General features: G+C 42.7%; 1 protein-coding gene across 1 annotated transcript; it reads left to right on the top strand.

The window, feature by feature from the left end:
* Nucleotides 1–11,386: 11,386 nt before the first annotated feature.
* Nucleotides 11,387–11,764, top strand: LOC122306291 (proline-rich receptor-like protein kinase PERK9). Its single transcript, XM_043118725.1, has one exon. It carries the CDS (start codon nucleotides 11,387–11,389, stop codon nucleotides 11,762–11,764), a length of 378 nt encoding a protein of 125 aa, XP_042974659.1.
* The last annotated feature ends 1,360 nt before the right edge of the window (nucleotides 11,765–13,124 follow it).

The following is a 13,124-nucleotide window of genomic DNA, read 5'->3' as shown; positions in this document are numbered from 1 at the left end:
TGTCTCGAAAAGATGAGACCATGTTAGTGATAGTGCTATCCTGGGTGTTGGCCAAGCCTCTCGACTTGGGGACTAACCTAGCCCTCTCTAATGTCAACGTTTGGAGCTACTTGATTGCTCCCGAAGGTTGTGAAGAGGCCTACCAGAGCTCTCACTTTGTTATGGAGCTAAGTGAGGATGACAAATCAGCCCAGTCATCTTCTATGCACTCTTCTCAAGAGCTGGAGGTGGACTCCTACCTTACCTCTCTGGAAAGATCATCTCAACAAACCCCCCTGTTAAGAGGCCTGGGCTCAGCTGGGGGTGAGGCTTACATGCAACTAGTGAGAAACCCCTAACTGATGAGGGGCCTGTGACTATTGAAGAGCACCTCTCTAGTTCCTTAATGCTTGAATGGCCTGTGCTGGAGGAGTAGGTTCTCGAGCAGGAGGAGGTCATGATGCCAAAACTCCCTAGCCCAAGTTCGTTTATGGAATCCATACAGGACAAGCTAGGGCCTTCATGGCAATTGGGGGGTGTTGGCCCCTCCTTTCATGCTAAGGGAGGGATGAGCCGAACCACTAGCCCAGGAGGCTAGGAAGCTACGGCCCTTCTTTGCTCAGGTACACTTTTTACACCTTAGTTATTCCTTGAGCCTTTCTCTTTCCACTTCTAACAGCCTTTTGCATTGTAGGCCATGGAGCTACTAGTGGGCTTGGTCATCAAAGAGCACAGGGAGCTCGAGGAGATGAATAGTGCAATCGAATCCCTAGTCACTCTCGGTCGCCATAAACTATGCCAGGTGGGTTGGGAGATTGAGGCCCTTTTCATAGAGTGTGATAGGCTAATAGAGGAGGTAGGGGACCTGAAGAAGCACAACAAGCTCTTGAGGGAGGACACCCAGAGGTGTAAGGATAAGAAGGCTGCAATGAAGCGGGTGCTGGTTGGGGTCAAGGAGGAACTCGCCCAATTCATATCAAAGTGCAAACGCCTATAGGATGGAAGTGCGGACGTTGAGAGGGACCTAAAGAAGAGGGAGAAGGAGTTGGAGCTGGCTTAGAAAGGGCTCCTAGAGCTTTGGAAAGAGAGGGATTGGATGGACTGGAAGAAGGCCATGACTGCTAGGCGACGCTCAAATTTGTTGTCTAGGCACTTCAAGCTTACTCAAGAGGTTCAGCGCCAGATGGCACATTCATAGGAGACCAGGCCATAACTAACTCCCTCGAGGTCAAACTGTTCGAGGCAACAAACACAATCCTTGCTCGGGACTTTGAGATCTTGATTATGAAGTCCTCCCAGGAGACCAGCACCAAGTGCACCAAGAAAATCAAGTCCAAAATTTCAAACACCCGCTATCTGGAATGTGGCTTGGGTGACTATAGGAAGGGTCTTGAGCGACTGTAGGAACATCTACGAGAGTTCCCTGGGGCAAACTTGAATACCTTGAGTTTGGCCTCCCTCCCTCCTAACCCGCAAGTGCACACCTTTGTCAAGAACCTTGGGAAGCCTGGGTTTCCTCCGAACCTCTCAGACGCTCCTCCTCCTCCCCATTAGTCGAGATTGTATTGTCTTTAAGCCCTTTTGCTTTCTTGTAATCACCATTTTTTTTCTTGTAATTTTGACTTGTACATATAAGACTTTCCTTCTGTTTGCTTTGTGTTTCCTTAGTTCTCACATGCTGTCTTTTCTTTTTCCTTTCTTTGTCTGGGACTTGGCATTGTTGGACATGAGGCTTGGCAAGTCTAGAGACTTGTATTCGAGTGGCCATGAGGGCAGAGCTCAAGATGCTCTGGGCCCGACCTTAACTTTATGGCAAGTCTAGGGATTCGGCTTTGTTGAATGGGAGATCGGCAAGTCTTAGGACTTTAGCCTAAATCTGTGGTGATTCTAGAGACTCGAATTTACTGGACATGAGGATTGACAAGTCTAGGGACTTGTATCTGAGTGGCCACGAGGGCAGGGCTCAAGATGAATTGGGCCTGGCCTTAACCCCGCGGCAAGTCTAGGGACCCAGCTTTGTTGATTTCTAAATTTGAAAACAAAGAGTTTGAGACGAACATCCATACACCTTCATTAATAAGCTCACTGGATAAATTTACAAGTATGTAGTGTTTCATTCATGGGAAACACTCTTGTTTTCCTAGGCGAAATACTTCTTCGGGTGCTCGGCATTCCATGGTTATGGGAGTTCATGGCCCTGACTATCTTTGAGACGATAGGAGCCAGGTCTGTTGTTTGCAGTTACCATGTACGAGCTTTCCCACTGTGGCCCCAGCTTCCCTTATTCCTGGTCGTCATGCCTGTCTACTTCAGCACCAGATCGTCTATTTTGAAGGAATTTGGCCTGATCCGCTTGTTGTTGAAGTATTGCTTTGGCTTTCTTTGATTGTTCGCCTTCTACACTGCGGCTTCTTCCTATCTTTCTTCCAAGAGATTTAGGCCTTCCCTTAGTCCTTCGTCATTGACGCTCTGGTTAAAATGCTAGACTTGATATGTGGGCATCCCTACTCCCACGAGAATCACTACCTCGCTCCGTAAGTGAGGGCGAAGGCATCTGCCTGGTGGGAGTCCTAACGGTCGTCGGTCGTCTGATTTGCCCAGTGTTCCCTTGGGAGTTCCTCTGCCCATCCTCTCTTATGAGCTCTCAATCTCTTCTTTAGTGTTGATAGTACTTGTTGATTGCCTCAGCCTAACCATTGGCTTATTGGTGTCTCGACGAAGAGTACTTTAATTTGATCTCAAGTTCTGTACACCATTCCCGATAATGTGAGTAGTCGAACTGTCTCTTGTTATTCGATATGAAGCTTGGGGGATGCTGAACCTGCAGACTATCAACCTCCATAAGAACTTCGCGATGGCCCGGGAGGTGATGGTCACAAAGGCCTTTGGTTCAACCCACTTTGTGAAATATTCGACCGCTACAACCAAAAATTTTGCTCCTCCTCTGGCAGTTGGGAATGGACCGATTAGGTCCAGTTTCCACTGTGCGAAAGGCCACTAAGAGGTGATCAAAATAAGCTCCTCTGGCAAGTAGCACAGCACGGGTGCATGCTCTTGGCATCTTGGGCACTTCTTTGCAAAGTTTTTCACATATTGTAGGGAGTGAAGCCAGTAGTACCTGGCCCGGGTCACCTTTGCAGCCAATACCCTTCCACCCGATTGGTTCCTACAGACCCTTTCGTGAATTTTGGCCAACACAAACTGGGCTTCGTCTGGTGAGATGCATCTGAGGAGAGGTTTGGAGAAACCTCTCTTATACAGGACACCTTCCAACAATGTGAACTGTGTGGCCCTGTTCCTAAACTTGCACGCTTCCTCTAGGATACCCGGTAGTTCACCTTCATATAGGACTTCATGATGTCTATGGCCTCACCCAGGGGAAGTCGGGGCATTGACAAATACTTCGGTCTCGATGGCTGGGGCGTCAACCGTTCTCACTATGGTGTGTTAGGGGAGGGGGAGCTTCTTCTATCCTGAAGTAGCCTTCGTCAGCCGATCCACCTTTTGGTTCTCTCCCCTTAAGACTTATTGTATGTGGAAGTAGTGGAAGAGGTCGCGCTCTTCGATCACCTCCTAAAGCTACTTCTTCAACTTCTCCCCCTTTGTGGCAAACTACTTCATTACCTAACTGATGACCACTTGGGAATCGGCCTTCACCTCGACTTCTGTAGCTCCCAACAGCCTGGCAACTAACATCCTGTCTAGCAGCACTTCATACTCAGCCTCCTTGCATAGTTGTGTTCTTCTCCCTATTTGGTGATTATGTGCACCCCTACACCCCCACCAACCCTGCAGGACAATCCATCTACATAGACCTGCCAGGGCTTCCCCTGTGCTGCAACATGTATCTCTTCTGGGAAGCTTGTGAACTTGGCCATGAAGTCTGCCAAAACTTACCCTTTAATTGTCGTGCAGGGTTGGTACTCTATATCAAATTCACTTAGCTCGATGGCCCACTTGGCTTGATGGCCAAATGCATCAGGATTTTGCAATACTTTCTTAAGGTTGGTTTGTCTGTGAGTAGTTTCAATGGGTGAGCTTGGAAGTACAGTCTCAGCCTTCTTGCTGCACTAGTACTAACACTATTATCTCCATCCGTGGGTATCTAGCCTTGACCCCACAGAATGCCCAGTTCGTGTAGTAGACAGGCCACTGTCTTTCGTCTGCCTCTTGGATCAATACTATGGACACGACATCTGGCGACACAGCCAAGAACATGGTCAAGTTCTCACCCAGATTGGTTTGGCCGAGGAGTAGCTCGGTGAATGCCCTGTCACAGGCAATATCCCATTCCTGGGCCTTTTTCAGGACTTTGAAAAAAGGGAGGCATCGGTCGATTGACTAGGTCATAAAGCAATTTCAGGCTACCACCCATTCGGCAAGCCTCTGTACTTCGTGAAGGTTGCAGGGGGAGGGCATCCCTATTATTGCCTCAACTTTATCTGGGTTGGCCTCGATCCCACACTCGGAGACCATGAAACCTAGGAATGTGCTCGACTCTACTCCAAAGGTGCGCAATTTAGCAGGTTGAGCTTCATCTGGTAGCGTTGGAGTACCATGAAAGCTTCCCCGAAGGCCTGACATATTCTTCTCGGGTTCCTTGCACTTCACTAGCAAGTCATCCACATACACCTTCATATTCTGGCTAATCTGCTACTAGAACATCCAGTTAACTAGCCGTTGGTATATGGCGCCAGCATCCTTTAGGCTGAACAGTAGGGACTTGTAGTAGTAGAGCCCTCAGTTCGTGATGAAGGTTGTCTTCTCTTTGTCGTCTGGGCTCATCCAGCTCTGGTTGTACCCAGATTACGTGTCCATAAAACTAAAAAGTGGGTGTCCAGTCGTCCAGTCCACTATCAAGTCGATGCACCGCAATGGGAAGTTGTCCTCTGTGTAAGCCCTATTCAAGTCAATGCACATCTGCAATTTCCGGCTTGCCTTCTTCACCAGAACCACATTTGAGAGCCACTCGAGATAGTGAGCCTCCCAGATAAACCCCATAGCTAGGAGACGGTCTACCTCCTCGGCTATGCCTGTATACTTCTCGACACTGAAGTTTTGGCACTTCTATTTGACTTTCCTGGCTGTTGGGTCCACACAGAGGCGGTGCTCAATGATGGAGTTGTTGATTCTAGGCATCTCATCGTGACTCCAGGCAAACACGTCCTGATGCTCGATGAGAAGTTGCTTTAAGGACTGCCTTAGTTCTGGAGCCAATTTGGTCCCAACTCGCACTGTTAAGTCAACCAGCTCCAAGGTCTTGTTGGGCTCTACCTAATGGAGTGCCTGCTCATCTCGAACCTCCTTACCCCACTCGGCCAGGACTAGAAACGAAAGTGGCTCAGTCGCCTCCCCCACTTTCCCAATCATCTTGTCTTCCTTGACTTCATGCCTCAGCTCCCAAAAGTAGAACTCCCAGGCCATCACCTACTTGTTGTGGATTTCTCCCATTCCTAAGTCCATAGGGGACTTCATTTTGAGGTGGTAAGTGGATGTCACTACCCACAAGTTGTTCAAGGTTGGGAATCCCAGTATCGCGTTGTACAAAGAGGGAGCCTTGACCACCAGGAAATCTACCATTCTGGCTGAAATCCTTGGGGCCTTCCCAAGCTAGGACGAAAAGAGTGATGACTCCCATCAATTGGATAATGTCGCCTGTGAAACCTTTGAGCGGTATGGGAGCCAAGTGCAGTCGGTCTGAGCTGATCCACATCCTAACAAAGGCCTCCTAGAATAGGATGTACACCAAATTTCCATTGTCGATTAAGATTCTCCAAGTGGTAAAGCTCACAATCTGCATGGTTACCACCAAAGCATCGTCGTGGGGGTGTTGAAAGTTATCATTGTGCCCCAGAATTCCTTAGGGTATTGGTGGTGATCCCTCCAATTGTGAAAACCTTCTCGTATCGGGCCCTACAAGCATGTGCCCTCTTAGCTAACGAGGTGGTTCCTACTGCATACTCCTGTGATCATGTGGATTTCACCCACCAGGTTATTGGCCCTTATCAGGCTCCTGCATCATGGATTCCTCCGGCCATCTCTCCCAGCCCCTTGTCTCCTTAGGCTCACACTCTGCCGAGTCCTTGGGCAGCCACCTTTGTGCCATTCCTGATGGTCCTCCGACTGCTACCGCTGGTCCAGCAAGCCCTCTAACACTTCTTTCCTTTGTTTTAAAATATAGCAATCCTCGATGCTGTGCTAGTTCGTCCAGTAGTAGACACAATACTGGCGACCCTCCTGGTTCCACTGCAGTTCCCTTCATGGGCTTGGGGCACATTCACCTTCAACAACCATGCTCATGTGCACACAGGGCTCTCTGCGCTCCCAGCCAGCACTTCTCCCCTTCTCTTTGTCTCCAGTGCCCCCTTTTTACCTCCTTGGTGATTAGGCTTGCTTTCTGTCTAGCAGCCTTCTTGTCATCTTGTTCTAACTCAGTCTATCATGGAACAGTCAGTGCTTTAAAGGTTTCCTCATTATTTATGAAGCCGTTGGCTTGGTCCATAAACTCCCTCAATGTTGTGAGGGTCCTCCTTGCTATCTCAGCAATGAACGAGTTCTGAGGCCAAATCCCCCCCAGTAGGGCCACCAGGGTGATCTTTTCATTCTGGTAATCCATGGTCATACGCTCCCGATTGAATCGAGAGATGTATGACATCAGGTTCTCATCATCCTGCTGTTTCATTATTAGTAGGTAGGCAGCCGAACACCTCCTCTTCCGCTCACCCTAAACTGTGTAAAGAATAGGCGAGCCAGCTTGTCGAAGCTGCCCACAAACCTTGACGGCAGGGATCCAAACTAGGCTCATGCTAGTCCTTTTAAGTTCATGTGGGTCTTGAATGTCTCAAGGTGCTCCAATGGGTCATTGGACCTGTCGTACACCTCTATCTAGGGGACTTTGAATTTAGGTAGGAGGGGCACATCCATAACTTTAGCGTTGTATGGCAAGTCGGTGTTGATGAGCAGCTGATCTACCATGGACGACACCACCATCCTCTTGGCCTTCTCCACATACTTTTCCTCCTCTGCCGTATCGTTCCCAAGGGCACGTCATGACTTGACATACATCCACTGGGCTTCGTTCCTCTCCCCAGTTCTACGCTAGTCTGCCTAAGTGCTGCATTCTCTTGGTGGAGCACTCCCATATCCTCCATCATCCTTTTTATTGTATCCCTATCTCTTTGAGCGTTGCCTCCATCACTTCGCCTTGTTCTCCTTCTCTTCACATGGTTTGGGACCACATCACTGTTGGTATACGAAGGACACGCTTCTATAGGAAAAATTCCATAGATGGCACCATTGTTGATGTTGTGTTTTGCAGCTTGAGCAACTCCACGGAAGCCTAACTCAATGACCTACAAATAAGAAGAAATGAGAGCTTCGGGGTGGTGAGGGACACCTCCGATGCTAAAGTGAGCATACGGTTTTCTGCATGGATGGTGGAGAATAAAGTGTAAGTGTGTCCAGGAATCCTTCCCCTTGGTGAGGAAAGGGGGTATTTATACCTAGCCAAGGCTCCCTGGGCAAGGGAGATCGTGGGTTGTCAGTCTGTACTCAGGTCAGGTCCCACCATTAGTCTTTCTATCAGGCAACAGTATGGTAGGGCATGGTCCTGCCATCCACTAATACCCTAGGAGGCACGTTGTGGCATGCCTACCCTTGGGAGGTATTGAATGTGGCGCGGTTCACTCGTTGTGGCGTGCCTGTCTCTGTGTCCTATTTAATGTGGCATGTCCTCAGTCAGGCGCACCTAGTCTTGAATGTGCTGCCAGGTCTCTAGGGTAGGGACTGTTCTTGTCCTTGCCCCCATAGAGACCTGTCAGCCACTAGAGGTGTCGAGTGATTCTCGTTCAGCATGTGCTGTCTAGCTGCCTCCGCTGTTGAGCCTTTCAGGCCTAATCTGGCTCTGCCCGTTCCTTTCCCTTGGGCCCCCTGGGCTTTCCTGGACTTCATGGTTTGAGCCCACTAGGCTTGGTCTATCCCTAAGGATAACCCCCCCTCACAATGTGAATACAATATTGCATTGGGACTTCCCATGTGGATATGGATTTTAAATGCAAAAGCTAGGTTGTTCACTACTTTGTGCTTTTGATTAGATCACTAAAAAATATTTGGTTTCTTGGAGTGCTGTATGTGGTCAACTAATATGGAAGAATATGAGCTTATCTAGACTATGAAAGTTATTTAAACGGTGATATATGGGCTGCTCTACTTTTTGAATTCTGATTGTAATGTAGTCAACTAATGTATAATCACCACTTGTATTAAAAGTTTAAACCTATGGGAAGAAGTGAATTTTATTATTTATTTTATATCTTAACACTCTCCCTCATATGTGGACCAGACTCTCACTCAATAGGTGGTTCAAAATATGTAATATTTAATTAAATGAGATAGAATGTCGAGTCAAGGTTCGAATTCAGAACTTCTGTTATGATATATGTATAAACACCAATTGTTCCAAAATTTTAAATAGATGAAAAAAATAGATTTTATTATTTATTTTTTTATATCTTACAAACACACCAAAATCTCAATCTAACTGATCAATTAACTTAGAAGACAAACTTCTGAATTGAACAACCTCTACAAGGGTTGGGTACCTATTGGAATTGAGAAATGGTGGGATAATGTAGAAATTGTAAGACAATGATAGAGCGGGAAGGGACTAAAAAACCTCTTAGGGCTTATTTCGAAAAAAAATTGTATCTAATCCCATTTACTTCTCAAATATAATTTAAATACAAATATTTTCAAACTAATCATTACAATTTTTTCAAATTAATCATTACAATTTTTCTAAAATTTTAAACAAAAAATAAAAATTAATTCAAAATTTTCAAATTTTAAAATAAAAATAATATTATAAAATTATGTTCTACCATATTTTAACTTTATAATATTTTTTTATTTAACTTTTTTTCTCTCATTTCTCAAAATCTAAAAAACACTTAACTTAAACTATCTCGATACTATTTATAAACTATCTTACTACTATTTATAAAATTTTTATCTCATCTCACTTTACAAGCATACCTTTATTGGGACCACCCAACAAAAAAAAAAAAGACTAAACGTGCACAAGTATCAACCATTTGCTCAATTTGATATTTGGGTGATACATTATTCTCTTTAGAAGCAATTTGGAAAGGAAGTTGAGATAAAATAAATTAAAATAAAAGTTAAAATTTAAAAATTAAATAAAATATTACTAAAATATTATTTTTTTATATTATTATTATTTTAAAATTCATTCACAAGCATACCCTTATTGGGACCACCCCAAATAAAAAAGACTAAACGTGCACAATTATCAACCCTTTGCTCAATTTGATAATTGGGGGATACATTATTCTCTTTAGATGCTATTTGGATAATAAGTTGAGATAAAATAAATTGAAATAAAAATTAAAAGTTGAAAATTGAATAAAATATTATTAAAATATTATTTTTTAATATTATTATTATTTTAAATTTTATAAAAGTTAAATTATTTATTATTTTTATCTAATAATTTAAAAAATTATAATAATAAAATAAAATAAGATAAAATAAAATGCATCTTTCACTATCTAAACTGGGCTTGATCTCTTTACTTTCTTTTTTCTCTTTTTCTATTTTGTTGTCAGTTTTTTCTCTAACATGAAGTCATGAACAAGTCAAAAAACAAAGCTGACATCCAGCTACTCTGGTTGCTTTTGCCACATCTTTTGTTTATATTAATGACCAGCTATCCTAAATGCCCCCATCAAAATCCAAAAGATGATTAATTAAAATGACAAAAAGATTCCACAAGGTTGGCATTAGAAAGTGGTATGCACTAATGCAACCGACCCTACATGGCAGTAAAAGGTAAAGTTTTGAACTAATAATGCCAATTATTATTCGGAGTGGATTAAATGGAATTAAATTGACCACAAATCAATACATAATCAATGTAATTAAAATCTTAAATATTGAGTTCAATTATGTTGTTTAATTAGTCACATATCAATACAAGCAAACAAGATTATGATGACAGGAGACTCTAGTGATTTTGCAAGCAATCAATGATCCTGATAACACATTGGACTAGATGATCCAACCAATAATCAATTACATCAGGATTAATGTTCTACAATTCTTTAAAAGTTGACAAATCAGGAAAATACATCTAAATCAATACACGTATTCTATTGCGCAATGGGCTTCTTCCTATCAATTGTATGGAAGCATATCTCTTGATTTAATTCCACCTTGTCTTCTTGATTTTCATAGTGAAAAAGATCTCCTGTATCTAGTATAATTGTGTAATTATTTGTAGGACTCTATTTTCGGTTGGTTTAGTTCAATGAATGAATCTTGTTGAGAAAAATAAAAAATAAAATTAAGTCACATATCAATTGACAATACCACTTGCTTTGAGCAAAATATATATATATATATATATCAACAACACAATGCTTAAAATAATTAATACTATTACAATGCATGTGTTCAATTTGCTGCTAAACTGGTATGTAGAACAGACTTGGGATTGGATGAATGTGCCATCAAGCCAAAGGGCCATTGACGAACTTATGCATGCTAGTAGTCATTACTTTGCTTTAATTTATCTTGGTTTTGAAGGCTTCAGCTTCATCTTCCTATTCACGATCTAAACCATCTCCTTCTACTGGTTATCTTTTTCAAAGCTTGCTAACTTCCTTTCGGTCCACAACTCAGTCTAGTCTCATCGTTAATTAGCGTTTGTTTGGCTTGTTTCAGTATAGTGTTACTTGACTGTCAGCTTGCCCCTTTTTTATTAAAATTTCCCTGCAATAATCATGTTTAGAGAAAGGGAAGAGAAGCCAGTGCCAAGCCGCCATTCCAGCTCCATCCCTATGAATATCATGGCAGACATGCCTGTCTGCTGACTGCCTCCACTCTCCATGTATTTCCCTTCCCTTTAACGGCTATTTTCATTCCCCAGCTTTTTGTTTTGCAAATAACGAAATTAAGGAGAAGATTAAGAGCATTAGTATAACTTAAGTCCAAAGACAACCACTGTTAGTCGCTAAAGAAAGAAAGAGGTAAATCGTTTTTAATTGGGTTTGGACTGTTGGTTTCTTTTTTTCGCTCTCTTAAATTGGCCTTCACGTGACACAACACTTATTTTATGATTTAAACCCTCTCCCAATCCTTAAAACCACGGAACGCCAATCCAAACTAAACCGACCAACCAACACGCAGAAATGCAGCCTCTTATTCCACTCTCTGTCCTCCATCCTCTCCACCCCACGACGACGCCATGAGAAAAAGACGAAAAACGAACCGACCCAGCTTCCAATCCCACTTCTGCTAAATTGAAAAGGAAAGCAGAACCGATATCAGATTCAGAATTCCCAAGCTCAAGCCTTTGAAGAAGAAGAAGAATAAAGAAAAGCAGGAAATGTGTTACGTGGGTAAAGCCACGAAGATCTTCATCTTCGTAGTCACGGTGTTGGTGATTCTGGGTCTTATCTTGGGATTTGGGCTTCTCCGCCACCCGCTCCAGAAGACCCACAAATGCTCCGGCGACTCCTGCCGTTCAGTTTCTTCTTCTCCACTTCCCATGCCCAATCCTATATCCGGTCCACCTACGCCACCCATCCCAAATCCAAGCCCTGATCCCAGTAGCTCCAGCCAGCCCAGCCCACCCAATCCTAACCCAAGCCCGCCCCCGCCTGACTATAACCCACCTCCGTCACCGCCGCCTCCAACATTGGCGGGTCCGCCTTTCAATCAGCCAAGTCCTGCACTGGTGACTCCTGGCCCTGTGAATGGTTAGCTGCATTTATTTATTTTTCTTTGTTTAGGAGTTCTAGAAATTTCTTGTAGTCTTGTTTTGTATTAACTTTCTATTTTTTTTAATTAATTCAACTTTCATTTTTAAATAATGCTAAATCTAAGGTATTCCACTGTATGGTTCGATTTTCCATTTTCTTAATTAATTAATTAAACGGTTGCATACGAGAATTCGACCATGATCGGCGCAAGGCAGTCCACCGAGATGTAGACGATAGTCAACTGAATGATATCGGTTCGACTGACAGCGAAAGTAGGACAAGGTAGTCAATTACAAATAGAATAAGGAAAAAGCTACTTTATCCACTTAAATGTATCGCTTAAATATACTGTTTAATAATTTTTTTTATTTAATAATTAAGTAAGTAACTTTATATTTTTTTTAATTTTTAAAAATATTTAAATATATTTAAAAATATAAAAAAATAGAAAAAATAGAAAATAAAATTTGAACTGAGGGGCACACCTAGTAGTAACCACTTGGCGGCAAAGTAGTTCGGTCCATGGAATAAATCTATGCATTAGGTTTACTAAACTTACACCTCAAACCCTACGTGTCAAACCGAGTTTACTAACAAGTAAACCGGTTCTGTCCTAACTCCTCCATCTTAGTACTGTCCGAAGCACGAAATTCATCTCCCCCCTCTTCTCTTTGATTTTCCCCACGAAATATAATACAATTTTTCCCTATCCTTCATCTCTCCCCTTTTATGTGATTTCTCCCAAACTTGAAACTTGAACCAACCTAAAATTGAGCTTGAGGAGAGAGAGAGAGAGTTTGAGGAGATAAAGGACTTGGTGAGGAAGAGCTTGAGAGAGAGAGAGAGCTCAATGAGAGAGAGAGAGAGGGTGCTTGATGAGAGAGGGAGGGTTTGATGAAAGAGAGCTTGAGGAGAGAGAAAGTGAGGTTGGAGAGAGAGAAAGACGTTGAAATGGCCTCCTGCGAGTTATCAAAACGTGCATTTTAAGGAAAAAAATTCACTTCAGGAGTGGAGTGTAGGGTGAAAAATGTATAGTACTTCTCTTATAAATAGAATTATTTGTGGAAAACAATTTTAGAGCATTGGCATTGGCTTCATCAAAGTTATCTTTAAAATTTGATGAAAAGTACAAGTTTTCCATAAATCCAAACCTTCCTATCTATAATCTCACATTGGATTAGCCATTGGATTCATCAAAATAATAATATAATATTATTTTTTTCGTAATAATATTTTTATTTTTTCTCATATTTTGCAATTACACTAAACATATTTACATTAATAATTTAATTTGAGAGAAAATTAACCGGACCATCAATATATATATCTTAATATAGCCAACATTCAGATTAAATAATCGGT

This window comes from Carya illinoinensis, chromosome 4 (assembly GCF_018687715.1).
Source record: "Carya illinoinensis cultivar Pawnee chromosome 4, C.illinoinensisPawnee_v1, whole genome shotgun sequence".
NCBI classification, from domain to species: Eukaryota; Viridiplantae; Streptophyta; class Magnoliopsida; order Fagales; family Juglandaceae; genus Carya; species Carya illinoinensis.
The sequence above is the reverse complement of the archived record's forward strand: the minus strand, read 5'-3'. Positions and strand labels throughout refer to the sequence as shown.

Excerpts from the sequence above, each read along its gene's own strand:
- LOC122306291 (XM_043118725.1), top strand. The coding sequence starts at position 11,387 with ATGTGTTACGTGGGTAAAGCCACGAAGATCTTCATCTTCGTAGTCACG.